Source organism: Nothoprocta perdicaria, unplaced genomic scaffold (genome assembly GCF_003342845.1).
Source record: "Nothoprocta perdicaria isolate Ctin4 unplaced genomic scaffold, notPer1 scaffold_231, whole genome shotgun sequence".
Classification (NCBI taxonomy): domain Eukaryota; kingdom Metazoa; phylum Chordata; class Aves; order Tinamiformes; family Tinamidae; genus Nothoprocta; species Nothoprocta perdicaria.
This window is the reverse complement of record NW_020455457.1, coordinates 114,649-139,089: the sequence shown is the minus strand read 5'-3', so window position 1 is coordinate 139,089 and position 24,441 is coordinate 114,649. Positions and strand designations below refer to the sequence as shown.

At 43.5% G+C, this 24,441-nt stretch overlaps 1 protein-coding gene across 1 annotated transcript in view; it reads right to left on the bottom strand.

The window, feature by feature from the left end:
* The window catches only part of SPIDR (scaffold protein involved in DNA repair), a 187,565-nt gene that overhangs the window by 103,220 nt on the left and 59,904 nt on the right, over positions 1-24,441 (bottom strand). Inside the window, exon 8 of the mRNA XM_026039510.1 lies at positions 12,469-12,688. Coding sequence (XP_025895295.1) covers positions 12,469-12,688 — 220 coding nt within the window. The remainder of the gene's footprint in view (positions 1-12,468; positions 12,689-24,441) is intronic.

Sequence of the window (24,441 nt, the reverse complement as noted above, 5' to 3'; positions counted from 1 at the left end):
TACTGCTTTAGGCCCCTAATAGCTATGAGGGCTTGTTAAAAATACTCCGAAATCACAGAAATCTCTTCTTCTCCTTTGGCTTGGAAAAAGAGTTCTCAATGTTTTTATTTCTATGCTTTATATTTGCATATAGCATTTACTTCTTTTAATGTAAATATTTTACAGGGCTTTTGTCTCAATTTGTTCCACTTTACTGCTTAGAGGGCTGTATCCCTACTGCAACAACAGTGTCTATTACGTCTAATCTCATGAAACATTTTATTTAACCATTTTTACAGACAGAAATGTCTCTCAGCCTTCTTTTCTCCGGGCTAAACAGGCCCAGCTCACTCAGCCTTTCCTCATTCCTCAGATATAAGTAGGCAGGAGAGTGAGTGATTATAAATGTAATGTCACTGCATTTGCTCTCTGCTTACCGTAAAGTACATCCAGAATCTGCATGTCTTTGTGCTATTTGACCTCCTAAATGGATGAAATCCACTAAATCTTGTCAGAGAGCCTTGAAAAGGAACAATGAATCACTAGTGAACCCAGGAATTAAATAAAAGGTCCAATTAAATAAAGCTCCATGATAATTTAAAATCAATGATGGATTTACCAGGGCAGAAGCAAGAGACAAGTAAGTCAAAAGGAATGGAATGGAGTAACATTCAGCCAGAGCAGAAGCTGATGTACTTTCTCCTAAAGTTGAAAAATTAGTGTTGGACTGAATAAAACAGTCACAAGACACAGAATTCTTGCAAAGAGTCATTTGAATTAGTTAAAAAGATTTGAAAAGTTAATAGTTATGTGGAAACAGAAAAGAGCGAAGCTGACAGTTGTGTGAGGCTTTCTACAGGTTAAAGGCCCGTCATGGAAGCAGCTCCTGAGGAGCCCGTGTCATGCAGCAAAGTTCTGCGTTTCTCCTCTGCCAAAAGCTTGCTCCAACGCACAGGTTTGCAGGCATCCTTCTTGGGGCGCGGAGGAAGGACATCGCAGGGCCCTTCCGGAACTCTGCCAAGTGTTTTGAACAAATCAAAGCTGAACTTACCACAGAACTTCTGCTTTTACTGATAAGGATTGTTAGCAAGAAAAATCAGTAAGAACCAGTAGAGAAAAAAAGTCTTTAAGAAGGTAAACATGGAGCAGAAAGGCACAGGGCCTTCTTTGGTGTTATCCCATGTAGAAAGAAAGGAGGAGGATGTTGTGTAGACAGTGTTGGGACTGCCTGGTGCTCATCTGAGACAAGTACCGTGCAGGGTTACTCAAAGATGTGCACAAGAGAATGGCATACAAAATCTAACAGACTTTGAGACTATTTTCTAATGGACGTGAAGCTTTGATTAGCAGAAGGTCTTAGGCGCCCAAACACTGAAGCCACAGTCAAGAGACGAGCCAACAGTGTTGGCAGAGCTGTTGTACCTGGGCTGTGCTGACAACATTGCCACCTTCAGCAGCAAGCAGGAAGAACACGAGAAACCAAAGCAAGCCATGCTAGGTTTAGGTGTGTGTCCCAAACCGCAGCCCAGCTCAAGGCCCACTCCGCTAGGTTTGCAGTGCAGTATGCACGACCACGGAGTAAAACAAATTGTGGAAGAAAACTGGCTTACAACACATTATTTAGGTTTCTTTGTGAATGATTTAACTGATTCAGTTTGAAGTATGGTCACAAAAACAGCTGCTCTGGTACAATGAGGGACAATTAATACAAGTGCACAGAAGGGAAATAAGAAAAGGGGAAAGGATTCTTAACCAGTAGCAAAACAAACACAGCACTGAACATATCACCAACGTGGCTGGTTGTCACTTCCAAAATAACTTGCAAAGCTAAAGAAAGCCAGAGCAGACGCAGAGGGGTAAGAGCCAGAGGGATGTTACCCCTTCACTCAATGTCCCGGCTAAGGGCCTCCATTCCAGACTACAGCCTCACGTCTGGTTTCAGTCAAGAGCATGGCCAAGGTAACAGTCCACGGGTTACCATGTTATTCTGGCTTACAGGTCTTCCTAACACAGGATTTATTTTATGTAGCCTTTAGCATCTGAGACGAAGTCTCAGAGACTTCTTCGGAGAAGCAGCAGGACTCTGTCCTGCTGCCTTGCAACTGTCCTCGGAAGCGCGGGAATACGGGCACGGTTAATGAACAAATGCAGTTCACTCTCCGGATAGAAATACCTCCCCACACACCCCAAGTACATCAGCACAGCTGACAGCTTGGGGGAGGAGATTGCTTTTACAGAAAAAAATAAAAATTGACATCGTAGCAGAGTTAGAACCTGTATTAATTTAGACAAGGGATGCTGGGAATATAATCTGTAACAGAGAGGGGATTTTTAAGGAAGAGTTGCACACATTTCCAAATTTGTCACTTCTTCCATGAAGGCAATCTTAAGCCTTCAGGGTTTGCCTGAGATGATAAACTGATCAGCATCCTCAGCAATTAATAACTATAAGACATAGGAAGGGAATACTTAACTTTTCCCTCTCTGGAATGTATCTATGTTTAGCTTGGATAGACAGTTTTCCCCTAACTTTTACTTCTAACTTGAGTTGGTGCTAGGGGCAATTTCAAGGTACCTAGAGAAACCCGGGAGACTCCATTGCTTCCTGAGTGGCGGTCCTCAAGAAGCAGGAAATTGCAGTCTTAGCTGAAGACACTGGCACCCAAAGGCAATTCCCGAGGGTTAGGCAGATTGTCCTGAAGTTGGTAATGGGATATGTCTGTGTTCACTTGTCTAAAATACAGGTTTTGGTGAGGGGTTTTTTTTGAGTAGAACTAGCAAATGGCTCCCTGCTGTACAGCAGGATCGGAGGGTTAACTCTTCGAGCCAACGAGGCTCCCAGCAAAATCCAGCAATAAACCATGAACCATGAGCATCAATAGAAGGAGGCTGCAAGAGACAAAGAAAATACTAGGCTACTTGTCTGTCTATTTTTATGTAAGAGACGGAGGGGAGAGATTGTTTGGGAAGCTAACAGAGAAGTATCCTAATTTATACAAGAATTTCTCAAATAATTTCAAGAATAATTATGAGAATCACAACTTTAAACCTGGGCTCCTTTAGGGCTACAAGGCTTCCCATTTCCAGCAACCATCTATGTCAATAAAAATCCATCTCTTCCTCAATCTGTACATTCATGATACACAGAATAACTGCAGTCCTATTAAATTAATATTTCTGGCAAGCTGAGGGAACTAGGCAAAGGCAGTAAGTGCTGGAATACAACTGCATACAGCAGCCCCACGCAATTACACAGGCCAAGCTTCTCCTCTCTGAGGAGGGGAGCACACAAGGCAGAGACACTGCGCCCTCTTCCAAAGACAAATGAAACCAAAATATGTAATTTAGCATTTTCATCATATCATACCCAACCTATAAGAAGAACCTATCTTAAGTTCAATGCTCTCAATTGGATGTAGCATGCAGCATTCCAGCAGTGTTCTTATCTATTTTTTTGGAGCAATGGCAGCAGTTGTGACCCGCAGCATCCGCCCCAGCACCGCTGCTGAGATGGCAGGAGGCCTTTGCAGCCTCCCTCGCAGCCTCCGTGACGGGCTGTGAGCTGAGGACCCCAATCCAGTGGGGTTTGCACTTACAAACGAGGCCATGGACAGCAGCAGCTTCTGCCTGCACATGATGGACATGCTCCTACTCCAGTAGAGAACTAGAGAGGATGACTATGGACAAGAAGGACTATCCAAGGTCCAAGAAGGACTGTCCTACAGACAAGGAGTCCAGGAGGACTATCCAAGGTCTATCTGCATGATCTGCTTTATGGCAGATACCTACTGCTTACAAACAAATGCAGACTCAAATGGAGACAAGACTCAAAGAAGGAGCACATAAAGAACCATCAAACCCCAAAACATCCCCAAAACACTCACTAGGCATCACAACCTTGTTACCAGTTACAGAGACAACACATATTGCTTCAGGAGTCCCAAAGACATTAAAGTAACACACCCATACACCCATTCACACTAACAAACACCATTTCTTGGTGCCACATCCATGATTTGGCCTTTACGAGCACACAGTGACTTCCTCAGAGGCCAAGCTGACAGCTGTAGCCCTCCTCTCAGGCCATGAAACTGCTCCTGGGAGGGACCTGGCCCCACAGACCTTGAGCTGGGACAGTGACAGTGGCACAAGCTGCCAAGGGCATCTACTGCCCAGGCCAGGCTGGGACATGGCAACATTTGCGTGGCTACTGCTCAGTCAGAAGACTGGTAGGGAGAAAGCTGTGGGCAAACATGCCAAATACTACACTGAACATTTCACAGTGAAGCTGGCTTAGACACCAACCAAATTCTTGCTGCCAAAAATATGTAAGAATAGTGTCATCTTTTCCATGAGCTGTTACTGTGAGGAAAAGCAATTTGCCTGAGAGAGAAAATAGCGAAATATTTTGTGTTTCTGAAATTGCAGAGATCTTTCAAATACTGCATTTTTGGTAGCAAAACCGCAAAATTTCCAGAAATTATTCCAAATTATTAATTTTTGAAATTACTTTAAAATAATTTTTAAAAAACGCTTTTAAATCATTATTTTTGCTACAGCTATTATTTTTGCTACAGCTACAGCCATCACCTTCTGCTCACCTGCACTTAAATATGACACCTGGGAAGGAAGCACCTGAGAAAATCCCTCTTCAGATTGAAGGGGATCACCCGACATGAAACAACAGGAAACGCAGCTTCCCATGTCTTGCCCATGCAGATCTGCAGGAAGACACACGTCTACCTCGTGGGCAAGCACATGGAGGTATAAAATAACCAGCACATTCAAAATGCAGCATCACTGCAAGCCCAGCTGCAGGTAAAACCTTCTGGGGAGCTTTGGGGTGGGCACCCCGCTTTGGGGTGGGCACCCCATTACACTGTCACAACACCTCTGTGAAGAGAACAGGCCTTAACTCTTCTTGTTTTTCTTCTCCACCAGGAAGCGATGGAAATACAACGTATCACACAAAGCTAACACAGCCGTGCTGGACATCAATTCAAAAAGAAGCAATCACTATTTTCCAAAACGCAGATTTTAAAAAGATTAGTTGATTACTGATAATCTTAAATATTTACGCCAAGCCCATTCACACGGTCAAAGCTTGTTCTTTAGTGGTTAAATTACTGCAGGAATTCTGGCACATGGTCRTTTTACAAATTAAGTATTGCTTTACACGTCCCGAATGTGTTAGCCAAACATTAGCAGAGGAACACAAATCACAGCTATTTAATAACCCTGCAGGAATACTCAAGTTGTTCATCTGAACTTATTTAGCTTGTTTTTCCTTCATGACTGGATAAAGCCGACTGCAGCCCCGTGTGCGATGCCAGGACTTGGCTCCAGCCGTTGCTCATTAAACAAGATCTGGAATTCAGCACTGGATTGAATTCACCAGGGAACTCATGTGAAGCTGCTCATATATCATTGATAGCTCTGTTGCTAACGCAGAGTTTATCCAAGCCGGGACATTTTTCATTGACATGAGCAAAGCTGTTCGCCATCCTCCGGTTTTGACGTCAGTGGACAACTACCCACTAACAGTATCTGTCACTGCAAAATGCTTGGAATTTCCTCACTTAAAAAAGCTGGAAAGCTTCAAGTACAGACCTTCTACTTAAAAAAAATGGTACATATTATTAGATTTCAAGAATTAGAGTATTTTGAGATAATTAAGTTGGGACATTTTCATTCTTAGTGAGTATTTTTCTCCAATAACTTAAGAATTCAAACATGACCAGCATCACTGACTGTAAGGAATGGATGGGCAAAAGACTTCTATTTTTCTGTGTTGTTCTCTRAAAAGCATGCAAATTGCTTTTAACACGAAAGCCCCACTTAGGTGCACAGTGAGAGACTTAGGCTTTTCACATTGAGTGGATGCTCAGCCCTGCAAGTACTGTTTTCAGCAGGCATTTAATGACTATGTGTAGCCCCTCTAGCAGGAGACGGGCTATTTGCCTCTTCTCGCGCGCTCCATCCACGCCATCAGCAGCAAGGGCTTCTTGGAGACTTTCATTCACTCTGATGTCCTCAGGGCTCGATCTGAAACCAAAGCTGTTGCTTCACTAACACATCACACTCTTCTGACCTCTCAGATTTGGTTGAAAGCAAAYAAAAACATCAACAAAAACAGGCCAACATTAATACAGGAGAGTGGAAAGTCCCCTTGTCCAGCGCCTTACATATTTACCAGCTATTACCCCAGAGACAGATACTCATGTTCAAAATCTACTTTTAATCTTCTACAGATCTTTGGATCCAAAAACTTGAGCCTCCCAACTCCTAACATGTTTTATTCTCTTTCTCATGGAAAGCCCCTTTCATAGGGAACAGTTCTTCCAGCTTTGTTTCTCCGGCTATTAACTGATGGATTACTGCCGTACCACACATCTATTTCAGACAGGAAAACAAATACACTTATCTCAGCATAAAAGATAGATCACACTACCGTGTTCATCAGATATATTCCCYACCCCAAATGCCAGATCTCGATGGCTTCAGGTGGTTGGGACAAACCACAGAGAGGGCACCAATGGACTGGTCTCCTCTTGGAATCAAAGCTTCTCAAGTCTGTGTTTTTCCAGTTATGTCCTCATGACTTACATGATGTATATACCTATTCATCAATATAATTACTCATTGATTCAGTTAGTCCTTTGATTACAAGTGGTATTATTCTGATTGTCTATCTCTTAGATGAAAAAACACAAATAAAACTGAAAGTTTTATCTCCYTGGTTCCACTGATATATAATAGGATATACTGAGCAGCCCTAGAGAGGAAATAGTCTTCCTTCCTTCATACCAGATGAAAAAAAAAAAAAAGGTTTTATTAGAAAAATGAACAAAATCCTTATTAACTATCAGTTAAAGTGGATACAGCATTAAGGAAATAGTATAGAAAGCATCAGAGTCACCTTTCAGTTCACAAAAACCGCATTATTTTTGTACTTCAGAACTTGTGCCTTTTGAGGGCACAGTACCAGGAAAGGTATAATCTAACAAAAAAAAGTTGCAGTTTGCATGAAACATGCAGCTGCTTCAGCTTCTTCTGAAAGGAACTCCCATTTTCACAGCTGCATGATACCCACAAAGCAGTTCCAAGTAGATGATCTGATGGGATCTGTGGCTCCAAGGCCATTCCCATATGTACGGTAGAAATAGTGACCACACTGGCTTTACAACTCTCGGGTTTTGCAGAATTTTATCTTCAGACTGACCTCTTCCCTCTTATCAGGATTCTCCTACTCTGCTATTATAACATCTTCAAAGAAAGAATGCACAAACAGAGCTAACTTCCTTTCAAGGGGAGGGATTTGCCTGTTGATTCCTTCTCCAACTATTTTTTTTTACACACACACACACGCATATGGCTGTGCATACAGATGTATAAATATTTATGCTTCATCAAAAGGAAGACAACCCTTTTTTTAACCCCATTCACACTAGTTCAAAGCCTCTGTTCTGCGCTAGCTGCCTGTATTGGTGCTCTTGCTGCTCCCCAGATTATGGAAAGCCATGGTGCAATGCAAAGCTCACAGCAACACGTTTATCCTAAGTCCTGTTGATGAGCCAACAAAACAGCCTGAGGCCTGTCCAAGATAATTCCAAATGAGCAGAGTACATCAGTTCACAAAGCTTGATTGCTTCCCATAAACTGGCTTGTTTAGAGCTTGCTTGGATATTGCTCCACCAAAAAGGTCCACTTTAATGGACTTAAGGCACAAGGTTTTATTACTGCGCATCGGCTCTCTGTAGTAATGTTTTGTTTGCGTGCATTTACTTGGCAGCAAATGTACAATAGCTTGAGTTCATTTAAACTTCTTTTATTGAGCAAAGGCTGAATGTGGTGCAAGACTTGCGTAGATTGAAAAGGCCACATGCAACACTTGCTGGGGGCGCTGCAAAGCTCCCAAGGCCGAGCCAGGAGAATCCCCTGCTTCGCAGGTGAGGGAAACCAAAGCAGAGCTTTCTGAGCACTTGCTGGTGTCACGGAGCTAGAAGTGATCTATGTACAGACTGCTCTGCCTTCCTAAAACTCACATTTGCTACACAGAGAAGTGACACTAACAGGAGCTACCCAGCCAGGGATTCTTTCTGCTGCCAAGCTCTACAGCCTCTATGTCTGGAGGCAATGGAGGAGTAGAAGARCATCAAAGGGTTTTCTCTCTGCATGCTGTCCTGGTCCTTTAGCTGTGAGAAGCCTGGCAACTTCCTACCAGCCCTTCATGTTTAAGAGCTGTGCATGGACCTACGAGCTTGTCCAAATAACTCCCAAATGGTGATGTGCASCTTGTGTGGCTATTGCCAATAACTATATGAATATCAACAACTTTAACTGAAGAAATACTCATAGATACTTGAAAAATGCTGAGTTTAATGGCAAGGGAAAATAATTCCTGTCTCCACCATTTTCCAGCCCTACTGTTGGCTGTTAAATGAAYCCTGAAGTCCTCAAAATGCCAACTCTTATCACCCTCTGGTAGGTTCAGTAAATTACCTGTCACCGCTTCTGCAGTCAAAGCAACAAAACAGCAGGCAAGTTGAAACCACAACAGGGACCACAGAAYGGCCCCCAGTGGAACATGAAGGCTTTTGCTCTGCTTCTGTCACAGTCTTTGAAGTATCGCAGAGTCTTCATGTGTGGATACATATTTGTACAAAGTGATGGTACACTTTGGAGTTAGYGATCGATTTTATTCCAGCTTGGAACAAGCTTTTTCTTGTCCCGTGCTTGAAAACACTTCAGGATCCAGAGGCAGTGTGTGTGAAGGACGAGGTGTTTATTTCAAGCCCTTAGGTGGGCGCCCTGAGGTGCCTGGGCAGCAGCACTGCCGGGTATCTCTGCCTTGCGGCGCAGAGCCCTGAGGACGGGCAGCTGGGGCCTTGCGGGATGAAGGTCCTGGCCGGCCTATCCAAGACGTTTTCCCTATAGCCAAGGGAAATGAAATCCTCTCATTTGAAATCTCTTCATGAAGTACATATCCTAGACACTAAACACTGATCTGATGAGGAACATCCCCAGGTAGAAGGTTCAGTCCTGCACATTCTTATTCAAGCACCCAAACTCCTCAGAAGTCAGTGGGACCAGTCCCATGGGGAAYTGCCATACTGCTAAGCTGCTTATAACTGGCTTCCTGCCACCTTTATTGATTTTATTTTGTTTTGTTTTATTGAGGAGGGGAAGGATTAACTGAAGTATCCCTGGGTTCAAATGTTGAAGTACCATGAGATTCTGTATGTAAAGCACATGACCACATTTCCAAACACTGCTTCCCAGAGCAGCTGGCAAGTACTCTSCCATTTGGCGTACGAGGTTATGGCCCGAGTTCACAGCACACACAAATGCCCCTTCCAGAGCGGAGCCCAAGGGCTCCCAAAGAGGCTTTTTGCTACAGAAAGGCTCCGAAACAACGCACTCGAGCTTTGCTCAGCAATGTGTCACACAGCAGACACGCCGACTGCTGATTTGGGTATCTTGCTTATTCATGACAACAGCCTCTCCTGCACTTGCTTGTTTTTGCATCTCTATTTACGATTGATGGTATAAATAAGATATGCAAAAGGACTTACTTTACCAGAATCACTATCCAAATACCTTTTGATGGTTGCAGACACTTCTTTGACCTACAGTCACTAGCTGAAGTGGCTASTTCACTAGCTGAAAGTGGGCAGGGGAGGGGCCGTTACTAAGAAATCATCCACTTCCCCTACAAGCCTCAGCTTTCCTTTATCATGACAACTCAGCCTTAAAAAAGCAACAAACAAAACCAAAGGCACAAATGTCCTTGGGCCTGTGTCCATAAAATTGCCTGAGTGAGAAAACATTGGCTTTCTCCTTACTGTAGCCCTGTACAGGTGACTGGCACAATTGGAGCAGTTATTCTAGTAGAGTTTCAGAGACTTCCTTTACTGGCCATAAGGATTGTCTATGCTTGAAAAATACCTCTTTCCATTATTTTTCCCAATTAATGAGATGTAGTACAATATTGTTCATTACAAGATACCACCAAATTAATCTTATAACAGCTCAAATGATTATGGTCATCCTATGTTCAGGTTAGATTTGGTTCATTCATTTTTAAAGTAATCACATGTTTAACTTGGCAGGAAAGGATTCTATTATAAACAGTATTTACTTTTAAAGACAGAAGTGCATATTCAATATGGACTAACAGAAGTCACATTTCAGCAATTCAGGGCTCTTGAGTAAACATTTAATAGAATTGAACTTTGGAAGTTCAATAGAGGAAACCTCCACTAACCTTTTAAGTCAAATTTCTTATTAGTGAAAATTAAAGTGCCAAATGTTGATCTAAAGACAACAACAACAAATAACAGAAAAGCCAACCAACCAAAAACAACAAAAAAACAAATTTAGTTTAGAATATCCAGTCCAACTTCATTTTACTTTTGGTCAGGTAAGCAAACAGACAATCAGTACCAAGATAATTCCAAAACGATAAAAAATAGGAGATGAGATGAGACATAATAAAATGTTGCAATTATTCATTGATGTCTTCATAAAGCAGCCAGATGAGGGGAGCCGCACAGACAGCTCGCACGTGTCCCACACAGCCGCGCTCTGGTTCTGGGAAACAAACCTTTGCTCACATGAAAAAAACTTACTAAAGTTACTAAAATGAGAACTTCCAGCTATGAAGATTTCTTGAAACATTTCCATGTATATGCACATAGACATAAAAATATATGTAATGTTTGTGACCAACTAACTTTACAACTTTTTAAGCAACTGCAGAGAGTAGAGTGGCACCATCAACACTACTGCATCAGTGCAGACACGCACCTTCCAYGAGCAAACACGGGATAATCTCAAGCAGCCCAAGCACTTCCATGTGCTATGCACATTGTTCAATTAAAGAAATAAATTAAAAATGTAACTCGTACACAGACCAAAGCAGTTTTCCTTGTACAGAARTCCCAGTGCAAGCCAAGGCCCATGCAGGAAAGGGAGAGCTATAAAGCAAAGGGGGTCTCAAAAGGGCAGGGGAAACTTGAACTGGGGTGGAAGGCAACAGGAAGGAGAAGCAAAAGGAAAATAGAAACAAAATATCAAATATAAAGCGTGGAAAGAGAAAAGAAACACGAGAACAAAGACAAGCAGCCGGAGGAAGAAAAGAAAAAAAAAAATAAGCGGCTTATTTCGTATCAGCCTTCATGAACATGCAGCAGCATTTCGCTCAGCTACTGGGGTATTTACATTAGAATTATCGCGAGTTGCATCTGTAGCCACAATAAACCACGGATTAAGTATCTTCCCCTAATTTTTGAATCACCTCCAAAAACAGTTAAATATCGTTCTAAAAGGGAGAGATTACAAATTACAGATCACAGAACAGACTCGCAGCTCTTAATTAAGATAAAAAGTACATACAGACCTTGCAGAATAAGAGAATGTATTTTGCAAAAGGATATAGTAAGAAAACATAAAGGCAGTTTCCTACTGCAGGTACGGGGCAGAACTCAGAGAATGCAGTGCTGAAAAATATTACAAGACAATCCTGTGTCTTCCCATTTGGGTGGGGAAGAGAGGAGCATAACAGTCCTGCTTCAAGGGCTTCCTGAGTTTTTTATAACGACCAAACCTTCCCCTCCACAGCCACACAACTGTCAGCCGCTTCAGCAGAAATCTCAACACAGAGTCACCGAGTCACCGAACGGCTGAGGTTGGAAGGGACCTCTGGAGATCATCTGGTCCAACCCCCTCCTCCAGCAGGGACACCCAGAGCACGGGGCACAGGGCGGCATCCAGGCGGGTTTTGAAGACCTCCAAAGAAGGAGGCTCCACAGCCTCCCTGGGCAGCYTGTGCCAGGGCTCTGAAGACTTCGTGCTCCTGCTTAAAGCCAGCAAGGAACCCAATCCAGACAAATGGCAAACCCAGCCCAAACTCTTTGAATGATGGCMGAGAAGGCTCGAGGCGGTGCACGGAAATTGGGGGAAGTGAGGACAGGACAGCAGCAGCAATGAGGAAACCATACGAAAGGTCTTTACTAATTTTCCTTGAAGAGCAGTGCAGATCTCGCTTCTCTTTTTGCCTTGTTTTTAAGGACATTATCTTTGCACATTATCTTTGTTGAGTTCTATACAGCAAATACAGACTTTTCTTCTGAAACACTAGGCCCAAAGCAGAGAGAGCAGATGAGCATTCCTGAACTATTTSCTAGCAGAAAGCATGTGCTTTATTGGCCTCCTCATCGATAAGACGGCGCTCATGCCATTCTATCGCCCCAAACATAAAAATATCGAGTGAAAACAAGACTCAGGCCCTGGGCTGCACTAGAGGCATCCGCTCTCCGTTGTTATCCAAATCATCGCCAAGATACCTGTCACAGCCTCCCAAAGACAGATGAGCACAGACAGCCCTGCTTTTCGTTTCCCCTCTGGGTCTCTTCTGCAGCAGCACAACAAGCAGGCCCGCAGAAAAGGCCCCTGCTCTGCAGCAAGGTGAGTGGTTTCTGCACTCACCACGGAGGGTAGATGTGCACGACGTCCTGCGGCCCGCTCCTCAGGTGCGCTGCTGTCTCCCTCGTGAAGAGGACTGTGAGCAGCGGGTCTGCCGGGCTGGTGACAAGCTCTTGGGAGGCAGTGGCAGCCRGGGACTCCTGCAGCTGCTCGCAGACCGCGACTTGCATCGTACACTCCTCAAACACTTCCAAGATCTTCACGATCAGGACGCCAGATTTATCTACAGGTTTAAAAATGAGAAAATAGCGTAAAATGTCGGTGAAGGAAAAGAAATTCTGACACGCTGCTGATGTGCAGCTCTCAGCTCTGCCCCTTCAAATCTGTCTGACAAGTCAAAAAACATTTAAGTAGAATGCACCACTACACCTACATTAAAGATTTCAGCTTGYAACTTTTTTTCTTCTTTTAGATACAATGAACTGTAGAAGAGTGCATCTGCCTGCCCCCCCAATACTTAYGAAATCACAAAATTATTTAAAAAGCAGCATTTCTCCCTTCATGYTTGAATTTCTTCATCTCCCAACTCATTCACCTTGTTCTTTAGTGAGATATTGCACCAACTAAATTTACATAAAATGAGAGAAAAAGCGCCATATTTAAGGTGAAGGCGTAAGGTCTGTCCTCCCCCAGCCTTCCCCAAAACAACAGGTATGAGGGACCAAGTCAAAGCACCTGTAGCTAACGGTACAAAGAATCTAAAWTCTGAGCATTCACATTTAAAATGCAGAGAAAGAGGAAAAAGGTAGATACACTCTCTTAATTACTGCAAAACTAATCAGTCATGTCATCACTAGGTGACTATTCAAAAACTGCACATTGCATTCAGGACCTAGAAAGCTTTTTTATTTTAAAGCAATGTTAACATCTGCCCACATTCCCACAAACTGATTCTAGGCCCKTCTTTCCGTGCTGAATACGGAGAACTTTGCCCTGAAGCAAAACTGCTCCGAGCTGCGTTTGCAGTCTGGGTCCTGCGCAGAGTCACAGAGCACAGTGACCATTTCCACCCACCAAAAAAGTTTGTCAGCAGGGACAGGCAGGGCACCTAAGAACAGGGACAGCAGAGCCTCCAGTCTACCGAGTCCAATTGATTATTTGTGTTGGGAAAAMCAGAATATTCCAAGAACAACAGCTGATATAAATTACTGACTTCCCATAGCAAAGAAAAAGCAGGGGAACAACTGTGGACGTCGTCCTGGAACTTAACAGCAAAGCTGAGCTGGCTGATTGTTTGTTTATTTTTAAGGCCCATTTCATAACTGTAAATGCATTTCCTTTGGAAAATCAAAATATTTTAGTTTCAGTTTATGAGAAACTCCAAAACAAAACAAAACCAAAAACGCCCCCAATTCTATGCTCAAGAAACACAAATCAAAAAAGCTGAGGCCTAAAAACTTTTCAGGTTTATTAAATAAAAAACAATTCCACAAAGAAGGAAAATATTTTGTCTCTATTCTGTATTTTCCAGCCCCTATTACATTTTATTAGAAAACTGAAATAGAGTCATTTTGAAACACCAAACTGAAGTGTTCCTGAAACCACTTTTATTTCAACCAAGCATGCAGCAGGCTTCTGCAGAGCACTCTCTTTCCCATGACCTGGTATTTTCCAACAGGATGAAAGTCCCATCCCAAGTCCCCCATCTGCTGGGTATGAGCCTGTCCAAGCGAGTACAGCTCGGCCTCAGTTCGTTCAGATCTGTGAGGCTGCGGCAAGAGAATTTAACCCTCCTACCAAGTTCTTTGAGATCCAATGATGAAGAGCAATAGACACTAYCACTATTAATTTTCATCACTGTCACCTCCTTAGAGAAGGCTGCAGCACCGAAAAATGCTCCAAAATACTCCAAATACTCGCTACGTCAGTTCAGGTCTACTTTGCCTGACCAGCTGCAGTTGAAACCCAGGCAGTTCCATCTCCAYGWGAGGAAGAACTTCTTCCCTGTGAGGRTGMCAGAGCCCTGGCACAGGCTGCCCAGGGAGGCTGTGGAGTCTCCTTCTCTGGAGGTCTCCAAACCCRCCTGGATGCCGCCCTGTGCCCCGTGCTCTGGGTGTCCCTGCTGGAGCAGGGGGTTGGACTAGATGATCTCTAGAGGTCCCTTCCAACCTCAGCCATTCTGGGATTCTGTGGCCCTCTGTCAACCCAAGTCAGCTGGCGTGTGGAAACACATTCTCCCAAGCATGACAACTCTCAGCCTTCAAAAGACATTTACCTCTCCCCTCTCTATATGGTTCAGATCTTCATTCACTTTAAAAAATAAGTTAAAAAAATCCAACTTTGATTCTGAAACACAGTTCTCAACAATTTAAAATACACAGAGAGAYACAGTTCAATAGTGAGGCTGTTCCTCACTTCTGAGCTATGGATTTCGTCTGTATAGAATTTCAKGACAATTCTTCCTGGTCTGCACCATATGTTCTGGTCAAGTTGATGAAGCACCTTGAAGAAATGACTGTAAAACAGATCGATGGCCTGATAACATATTTCTTCAAAACACACAACTGTGAAACACTTAAAAAGCAGGGTTTCTAAAAGCCATTTTTATGAAAACATCAGAGGAAAAAAAAATGCCAATGCACCAAATTCTCCTGCCTTAAAATTGCCCTGGATACCAGGAGTTGATACTAAATGGAGCAGAAGGCTTCTACCACCAAAAGCAGCACGATTTCAACAACTATCCAAGTCTACAACTTGGCACACGTGTGCATTCTACAGAACCACAATCTATTTGTTTATTTAGATGCACAGAGATAGTTTAATTTAATTACTCAGAAATTATTATTACCGCTGATGATAGAATATTCTCTCAAACAACTTGAAAAAGTACTTTGGATTTCTGGCACGTGATGAAACGCYAAAGTTCCCAGCATAGCTTTACTTTTAATTCCTTTGGCTCTTGCATTGTTATGCCAATCAAAAATAAATCAAACATATGCGGCTGCACATAGGAAGGAAAATTTGTGGGTGAGGAGATGGACTGGATCACTGCAATTTCTGCAGCTTCCAGAGAGTTTGCCTGTTTGTTCATTAAGTGAAGAGGTTACTTGAAGGCTTTGCCATGTTCTCCCTCACCCCTGGATAATTCTCGGAAGTTCCTGCTTGGCTGCTGAAGGCTTCACTCGCTTGACCTGCAAAGCAAGGCTACCAGTGTGAAAGTTTCATGGACTCTGGCCACTCACTTCACCCAAGGCAGAAGGCCTTCCAGCTGGGCAGCCTCAATGTAAAACATTCAAAGAAAGCATCAGGCAATACCTGTGCTGCCCAACTTGGGAACTGGCTTAGCCAATCTAAGAACACRCTGCTCCCAAAGGGGACAATCCTGCCTCTTCCTACACTACATATTCCCATTATGTCCCATTCTGCTGTCTAAAGCGCACACAAACTTATTTCTTCAGATAAGTTTTTAATGAAGTCAATGAGCTAACACAGCTTATTGCAAAGAATATAGATATAACCTAATATAGGGAGGGTACACTTAGAAAGGCARAAAGAATAAGAACTGTAAATAGCTATGGACCAGCCATTTCAAAGCAGGTTAATTTATGAACTTGTAGATGCCCTTTTCTCTACCACTGAATGACAAGTCCCCACACATACTCACAGACAGAGAGCATGTAATTGCCTGGGTGCACGTAGGAAGCTCTAACAGCAATTTGGGACTGCCAGCCAAGCTCTGCGTGGGTGGCAGGCGCCTCTGCGAGTGTACGGGGCCCGAGGATCAAGGTGGGACCATGGCTGGGAACACATGGCCCGTGCTGGGGGCTGGCAGTGAGGGGCTGCTGTTCTGGACCCGGCCATGGGCAGCTGCCCCTTCCAGCAGGGCCTGAACAACCCCCGACACACAGAGCTCAAAGATCTTTTGAAGCATGTGCTCCCAAGAATATGAAGAGAGAGAGCTTATTCATGACAGGGGCATAAGGTGTAGATTCAATCCCTGATATAGAAGGGCTAGGGTGCAGAGAAYGCAGAGTGATGGGCACTGGAAATGTTCTAAATGAGACGAATGTGAGGCTTGCAACATGCATCCTCCAAACAGAAGGGAATATAAAAGGAAGGGAACGGAGCCATCAAGGCTGGTTCCAATCCTTGATGCTCCTTAGAAGCGATGGCACCACGTCCTGCCTCGAGCACTTCAGGAATCCGGCCTCTCTACATGCAAGGAGAGAAGGACTCTTATTTCCTACCCTTTGTTCCCTGCACCTATGCSTTTGGCAGTGACAAAGTGCAGTAGTTTATAGAAAAGTAGTAATAGTTTATTAAAAAAAAAACAAACATACACACACACACAAAAACAACAAAAAACCTCTCCTTCCCTCCCCCCAGAAAAACAGGTAAACTAAATGCCCAGAGCCACCACAGCACCAATGTTGAAAATGATGGATTAAAGCCACGCTGCACAGAGCATACAAGCGAGGAAGAAAAATGAAGTCAGGYGCCAAGAAGCGCACAGCTCTACCCCACTGAACATGCTGAAAAATAAATAAATACATTTGCTCATGTGTGGGCATGCAGAAGAACAGGGTGGAAACTATTACTACCATAATAGAAAAAGTCTCCAACAGGAAAGAGCAAGCACATCTACTGATAGAAAACTTGGCGTGTGCGCTATGGGCAAGGAGCGAATGACCAAGAACCAACCCAAGGATGCTCTGTAAATTCTCCTCATGCACAAGAGCTGCACTATYCCCAGGGCAGGGCACAACAGGAAGAAAACTTTAAGATGTTCCTTCTAAATCAATAAAAATGATATGCAAACACAGAGTCAAAAGGCAACTCACAAGAAAACCCAAGGGACTAGGGAGACAACAAGATTGCTTTAAATAATTATATTCTTTGGAGAAAAAAAAACACTAACAAATATTTGCTTTGTGCAGAGACAGTCTGGATAACCTGTACTTGTTCCTCCCAGCTAGTCACAATGAATAATTCTTGATCCTAGTGGTATCGGAATGACACAGGGGAAGGACAGATGCTTTCAGAGAATTACTGGTACATCTGCTCRAAGAACTATCAGATACAGAAATCACATAAATGAGCTGCAGCTGAGAAGCAAATCTGACAGCTGATTTCTAGAGAATATGTCTGAAAGAAGTTAAATGGTAAATTATTTAGAAATATGAACTACATGAAAGTTTTACTAGTCCTAGCTAAAAGTTCTCATAAAATAACATTTCCCATTGAAAGTATAAAGAACCTCATGCAATTAATTTTGTGAATGGTATTTACTATACTAAGAATAAAAATTAATTTCTGCATTTGGTTCTGACAGATTGATGAGATATACAGCGCAGAAGTATAAAGTAAACCAAGACTCCCCCACCCATTATGCCTAATAAAGCAAACCAGCAACACACTTTCCAAAGTATCCCTCCATTGTATTTTCAACAGCCTTATTTTACCCCRATTATTTTGCCTAATGTTGGTCCAAAAACTGTGCAGTACTAGACACCTCCTGGAACACCTCCTGACACTTACTGTCTGCAGTGGAATAACAGTCAACTACTTTTGTTCTCAAGTATAAAAAATGTAAAATGCGAAATGACCGGCATAACACAGAAGGACAGTGTTCTGCTGCATGGCACCCTACTCGTGCTCTTCCTTCTCCCTGATGCAGAAGATCTCAGGCACAGGTAAAACAAACTCAGCAGCCAGACAGATCCTGGGCTAATCCTTCCAACTGAAAGGCAATGTTTAGAACCAGAGCCTCACACTTTCACAGCCTGTACAAACACATCTGGTTGCTGTTCCAAGCTATACATGTTGTTATTCTTCCTGGGCTGGTGACTTCTGAAGCCATTCAAAAAGATTTTTCTCAAAAATACAGCAMGTTTTGCAGGCATGGTGGCTGCTTGCCACATCTCCATTCATTTAAAGGAGGCTSCTGCATTTGGCCCTGCTTTAAACAGTTTACATTCTTTATAAGAACGTATGTAAGCTACTTACAGTGGCTGCGCACACCATTATTGTTTCTCATAAGAAAACAAAAACAATACAAGGAATTCTTGTCTGAAAGGCAGGCTTACGTTTGATTTCCCCCCCAATGCTGTAACATGTTCAGACATTTGGCTAGCAAAAAACTGACACACACAAATCTGGCCACTTGCCACTTCTCTAATTTACTGTATTAACTCTTAGAGAATCCCAGAATGGTTGAGGTTGGAAGKGACCTCTAGAGATCATCCAGTCCAACCCCCTGCTCCAGCAGGGACACCCAGRGCACGGGGCACAGGGCGGCATCCAGGTGGGTTTGGAGACCTCCAGAGAAGGAGACTCCACAGCCTCCCTGGGCAGCCTGTGCCAGGGTTCTGTTACCCTCACAGGGAAGAAGTTCTTCCTCACATGGAGATGGAACTGCCTGGGTTTCCACTTACACCCATTATCCCTTGTCCATTATCACCCATTATCACTAGCCACCACCGAGATGAGTCTGGCCCCTTCCTCCCTACATTCTCCCCTCAGGTATTTATACATATTGATCAAATGTGATTCTGTGAATTCTCCTCTCAATCTTCTCTTCTCCAGGCTAAACAGGCCCAACTCCCTCAGCCTCTCCTCATATGAGAGATGCTCCAGTCCCTTAATCATCTTTGTCGCTCTCCACTGGACCCTCTCTAGAAGCTCCATGTCCCTCTTGTACAGGGGAGCCCAGAGCTGCCCCCAACACTCCAGGTGAGGCCTCACCAGAGCTGAGGAGAGGGGCAGGATCCCCTCCCTTGACCTGCTGGCAACATCCTCCTGATGCAGCCAGGATCCCATTGGCCTTCTTGGCCACGAGGGCACTGCTGCCTCATGGTTAACTTGGTGTCCACCAGGACTCCCAGGTCCCTCTTAAACAATACACAAAGTAAGCTACGAAGGGCTAAGATAATATGCAACAGCTAGCAAAGCTCAAACTTTCATATATAGGGGAAGAACCCTGCATAGTGAGCCGGACTGAGGTTAAGCCCTGTCCTTTTTGTTTTCATCCGCCYGCATCCATTTGTGCAAGTCTCATCACATTCAATCCGCTCAACCCCCTTCTCCCTCTTCATCTGAACTAATCACTGAAACTGGAAGGGAGGAAGTCCCTGTTTGTGCCTTCTTTCACAAGCCCTTCAGCCTTCCTGAACACGTGCTGCTAGGCATGGGAGCCTGTCCTCACCTTCAAGGCTCCTGAGGGCTCTGTCCGGCTCCCTTCATGTGCTTCRGCAGTTGTTGTTCCTTGAAGGCCACTTCCCTACGGGCAATGAGCAGGTGGACGGGGCAGTTGGGAAAGGGACATCCATGTCCTGGCTTTGTTATCCATTGATTGCTCATATGCGATTATAAGCCAAACACAAAATGTTCATGTTAATCCTTAATGTCACCCCAAGCCACGTGTCTTAAAGGCACTGATACAAGTCCCTGTTAGTTAGGTACACCAAATATCTCACAGCAGATTACAAATGCTAAAGAATATTTAAAATACAGAAGTATGTTAATACGYTGCCTTAATAACAACTGCAAAAAAAACAAGCTACCAAAACCAAAGTGTATGAGAAGTAAAATTTCATGAATTACTTTCAAAAAGAATCTACCGCCGTTTGCTCCAAATATTCTTTGTGTCCTCTCCTATAGGCAGGAGAATGGTCTGATGTAACTTAGAACACTAATTTTCCTTCTGCATCATGGAATCCCCATATAACCTGTAGATGTTGACAGGAAAAGGGTTTTTTGCTTTGTTTTATTTTGTTTTGTTTTGCCCTCCCTCCCCCTCTCTCACTGTCCAGATCTCCTCTTTCCCCAAACCGGAAACTTTATGGGGAAGTTGCAGCACTAAGTAGAGATTTGCACATGGTCACAAAGCCCTTACAGGGAGCACAGAGAAGCAGCCGTGGGTTTGTGGAGAAGGTCCTGGCAGGAGGCCGTGTGGCCGCGGGCGCTGGTGCCGCCCGTGCAGCGCTGCGAGCGGGACGGGCGCCGGAGCTCTCCGCTGGCAGGCGGGCGCGCTGCGCGCGAGCTGCAGCGGCCAGCGCGGCGATGCCAGAGCAAGCAGYGCCCGAGGAAGCCCCTGAAGGGCAACTGCCTCCTTCTGTACCCCCTGCTTGGCCAGGGCTCGGCTCCCGCTAAGGTGTCTCCAAGGTTTCTCACCACYGCTCACCCTCACCTTGCTAAGCATGCAGTCTTCACCAGCATCTATSCCAACCTGGGGATAGGCTGCTGCATGCAACACTGCCAAGGTTTCCAATGGAGAAAGCACAAATATGTCCGATGCCCCGTTCCTATATGTTTAATGGCCACGTGCTCTTACGTCCTATGGAATGCTATAGGTGAAGGGGAGACCCCCGTGCAAYGCAGAGTGGCTGCAGGCCGCTGGCTGTGGGGAGGCGCTCGCTCCCGCGGCCCTGATTCCCGCCCGTGACCGCAGGCAGCCAAACCGCACTGGGCGCTCACATGAAGAGGTCAGCGGAGCAAACAGAAAGGAATTCTTAAAAAACAAAGCCAAAAAAAAAAAAAAGTTTTTTTTTTCTGGAAACCATGGACATTGATACAATATAAAAACAAACAACAGCAAAATAAAAAGCACAGAATTCTGTAACGTGAAATGCCTACTGGGGGGAAACGGCCCACGCTTCTGAAAACTGTTTTTTTTCTGAAATCTCRAATGGAAGCAGGGCTTCCAATTGATCTCACTGGAGACTGCTCGCCCCTGCCCTATAACGGAGCTGCCGGTCTGCACGTCAGCAGATCATGCACAGGGACTTGACAGCTCTCCCGGCAACTTAATTACTTCAAGCCCTGCACACTGCTCGCTGCGCTCAGTTGCGTCTTCCGGGTCTGTCATTTGGTAAATTCGGTTGCCAAAGGCAGAAGCAGTGCTGGAAATTGTGCCTTACAAACCCTGATAGGCAAAACTGAGGGAAACCAAATCCTAGAAGCATCTCCAATCAAAGTATGGAACTAAACAGATGAAAAGTGCAAGTGCTTTGCATTTGTTGCAGAGTTCAGTTACATTACTAAAATTTCAGTCACCTAGGCCAATATTATCCAAATCAAACATCAGTTTTGGTTGGGTGACAAAAACTGTTTTGCAATTCTAAGAACAAAACCACCAAAAATAAGTTTTGCCCTAGACTAAGAAAATACCCCCCAAACATTATCATAGATATTTTACAGATAATTTTACCACTCCCACGGCTTGGAATAAGGATTGAAAATGGAGAGTGAAACTTAAATTGTGATGCTAAATGATAGTCTCGATTTAAAGCACGCTCAGCATCTTTCAGGGATTTAGTTATAAGCTTTAGCAAATGTTCACAAGACAAACAAAAACGTTTTCTTTTCCTCAAGATTTATAACTTGCCCATGTTCTAGCAGATCTTCCTCATGACAGCAAAAGGCATGTCCCTGAAAGAGCTCATCTTCTGTTAAAACTAAATTGTCTTGAAGAYCAACTCAACAAAATTTTTAAAGCCTACTTTAAAATAAAGCAAAGTATTTTCCCATAGTCTTTTTCTCATAAAATACTCAGCAATTCTGACTCATTTCTTGAAAGAAAGGAAAAGAACCAAAGAAAGGAATTCAGCCAGAGGCAGAGATTTAGCAAGGAGTATTTTAGCCTGAGAGTTCAAGTCCAACAAACCGGTAATCAGCCAAACACAAGCTTTCAAAATAACACAAATGATGCCAGGACATGAAGAATATTACCAATGTTTCAGATCCACTACTACAGAGAATATTAGAACTTTTAATGTAACTTAGATATGATAGAAATTTCTATTCCAGATTTCAGAAAAAGCAAGAAGATATCCTCATATGACACAAGAATGATGAAGTAATCTCCTACCCCTTAGTAATTCAGGACAGGAATAAATAACATGCAGAAGGCATGATGGTTTTAAGTCAGCAAGGCTACGCAATTTTCCACACAGCAGTTCTGAAAAAGAGTTGGCTGAAGATGTTCTTGCTTCCCTGATGCTACTTGCTAGCAAGTATTTGAATACCAGGGAAATTCCAAAAGACTGAAAGAATGATGAGAGTGTGCTCCTGTTCAGGCCGGGCAACTAAAGTGACCTAGATAAATAGAGAGCAGCTAGTTTGACATCAGATCTAGGCAAAGCGACTGGAAAAAAGAAGTAAAGAATTAAGGACAGAAACGTAAGCGGTGCCAGTCCACGCGGGTGACACTTCATCAACATGTGGCGGGCAAGTGACCACAGGACATGAGTCCTCTGATGTCCCTGGGAGAAACTGTGAAACTAGATTTAGCCAAAAATTTGTGTTTAACTCTTTTAAAGTTAGCAAGGACTTAAAACTGTGCAATATTCTAATGAAAAACAGCTCTTTTCATTATCAATAAGGCACTCTTTAAGTGCACCATAAAAAGTATTTCTGAGAACTAACTTCCTGGTCCCAGAACCCTTCATCTGTAGAGAGCCATCACTGAATCAGAACAGTATCCGCAGAATTTGGAAGCAAACACTCACTTTCTTAAAAGGTTTCATCAAYTACATAAAAACAAATTCAAAAAAAMTAGCCCCAAAAACATAGTGGGTRCCACAATTTGAAGCAAAATTGTGAGAGGGGCTRATCGTGATCTGTCYGGTTAGCTSTGCAGGTCGTTAACTTGCATCGACTTAAGCAACAAGGACACTACCTACTTTCCTGTACTTAAGTACAAGAAACAGAAACCCTAACTGAAGAGCGAGAAAGTGGATCTCAGAAAGCTCCAGAAGTTGCAGATTTGGACTGGACACGTCACCGTGTCACATCGTGACCAGGAGTAAATCAAACCAAACACCTACTTGAGGCCTTTAACGTACCAGAGGAGAGGAGTGAACAGGACCTGGGTGATGGTCTGGATGAGACTAAGACAGGAACAGCACACACAGGGCTGCTACCCCTGCTTTTAAAAGCATGTTGAAAAGTTTGAGAAGGAGCAATCAGAAGCCACGCAAATTACTTGAAGGCTGGAGAAAATACTTTAGAGAGCCTTAAAGAACTCAATCTGTTTAGTTTATGAGAATGGAGATTGTGAGGCAGCGTGATTATACTCTGTAAGGGCCAGACAGGGGAAATGCCACATACTAAAGAGCTCTTTAATCTAATGGAGAAAGGCTTTACAAGAAACAAAAGCTGGGAACTGAAGCCAGATTTGAGAAAAAAAAACTTTTGAAATTTGTGAGTGGAATTAAGGACAAACTCTCAAGGCAAGTGATAGATTCCCTTTTCCCGGATGTTTTCAAATTAAGACCAGAGGGCTTTCTGAAAAATATACGCAACTTAATACGTGCTCCGAAACAATTACTGGGCTTAATGCAGAATAAATGCTTGAAATCTCACAGTTTACAGTCACAGTCACAAGAAGATTAAAAAAAAAAAGAACAAAACAWAAATGTTTCTTTAGGTTTAAACTCTATAACCCTCCTGCTTCTCAAAACATCTTACAGCAGGACGGTGCTATCAGTACCTCCTAACAAACCCCCCGCTCCCTTCGTGTTTGCCTGGCTGTACTCAGACTTGCCACTTACCTCGCAGTCACGTTCTGTTGGTGCCCACGTGGCATCTCCCRCAATTTCTGCACTTATCCAAGAATCTGGCTGACTTCAGACTAAAGATATATCAACTAATTAAGAGGAAAGTGGTTACAGAGAAGCTACAAGGTTCAAAAACCTGTCTACACACCCAAACACACACCTTTTCACAAAACAAACCTTGAAACACCATTTTCCCAAGTGATGCAGGAAACCCAGGAGCTCTTAAGAGTTTAGACCAAGCCTATTTAAAAAAAGTCCTTCATCCCTTATACCAAGTGTTTTGGTGATGGAGACATCACAAATCCTCTTCCTWAGCMGCAATGAGATATAAGCACTGAACACAATCCACAAAACGTGAACCCCACCTTAGGCAACAGACACAAAGCATAACCTTGAATCGCATCGTGCATATATGCGAACATATATTCAGTATGAGCCAYGAAGAGCATGTGCCTTCACATCCCAGCAGACCACTTCC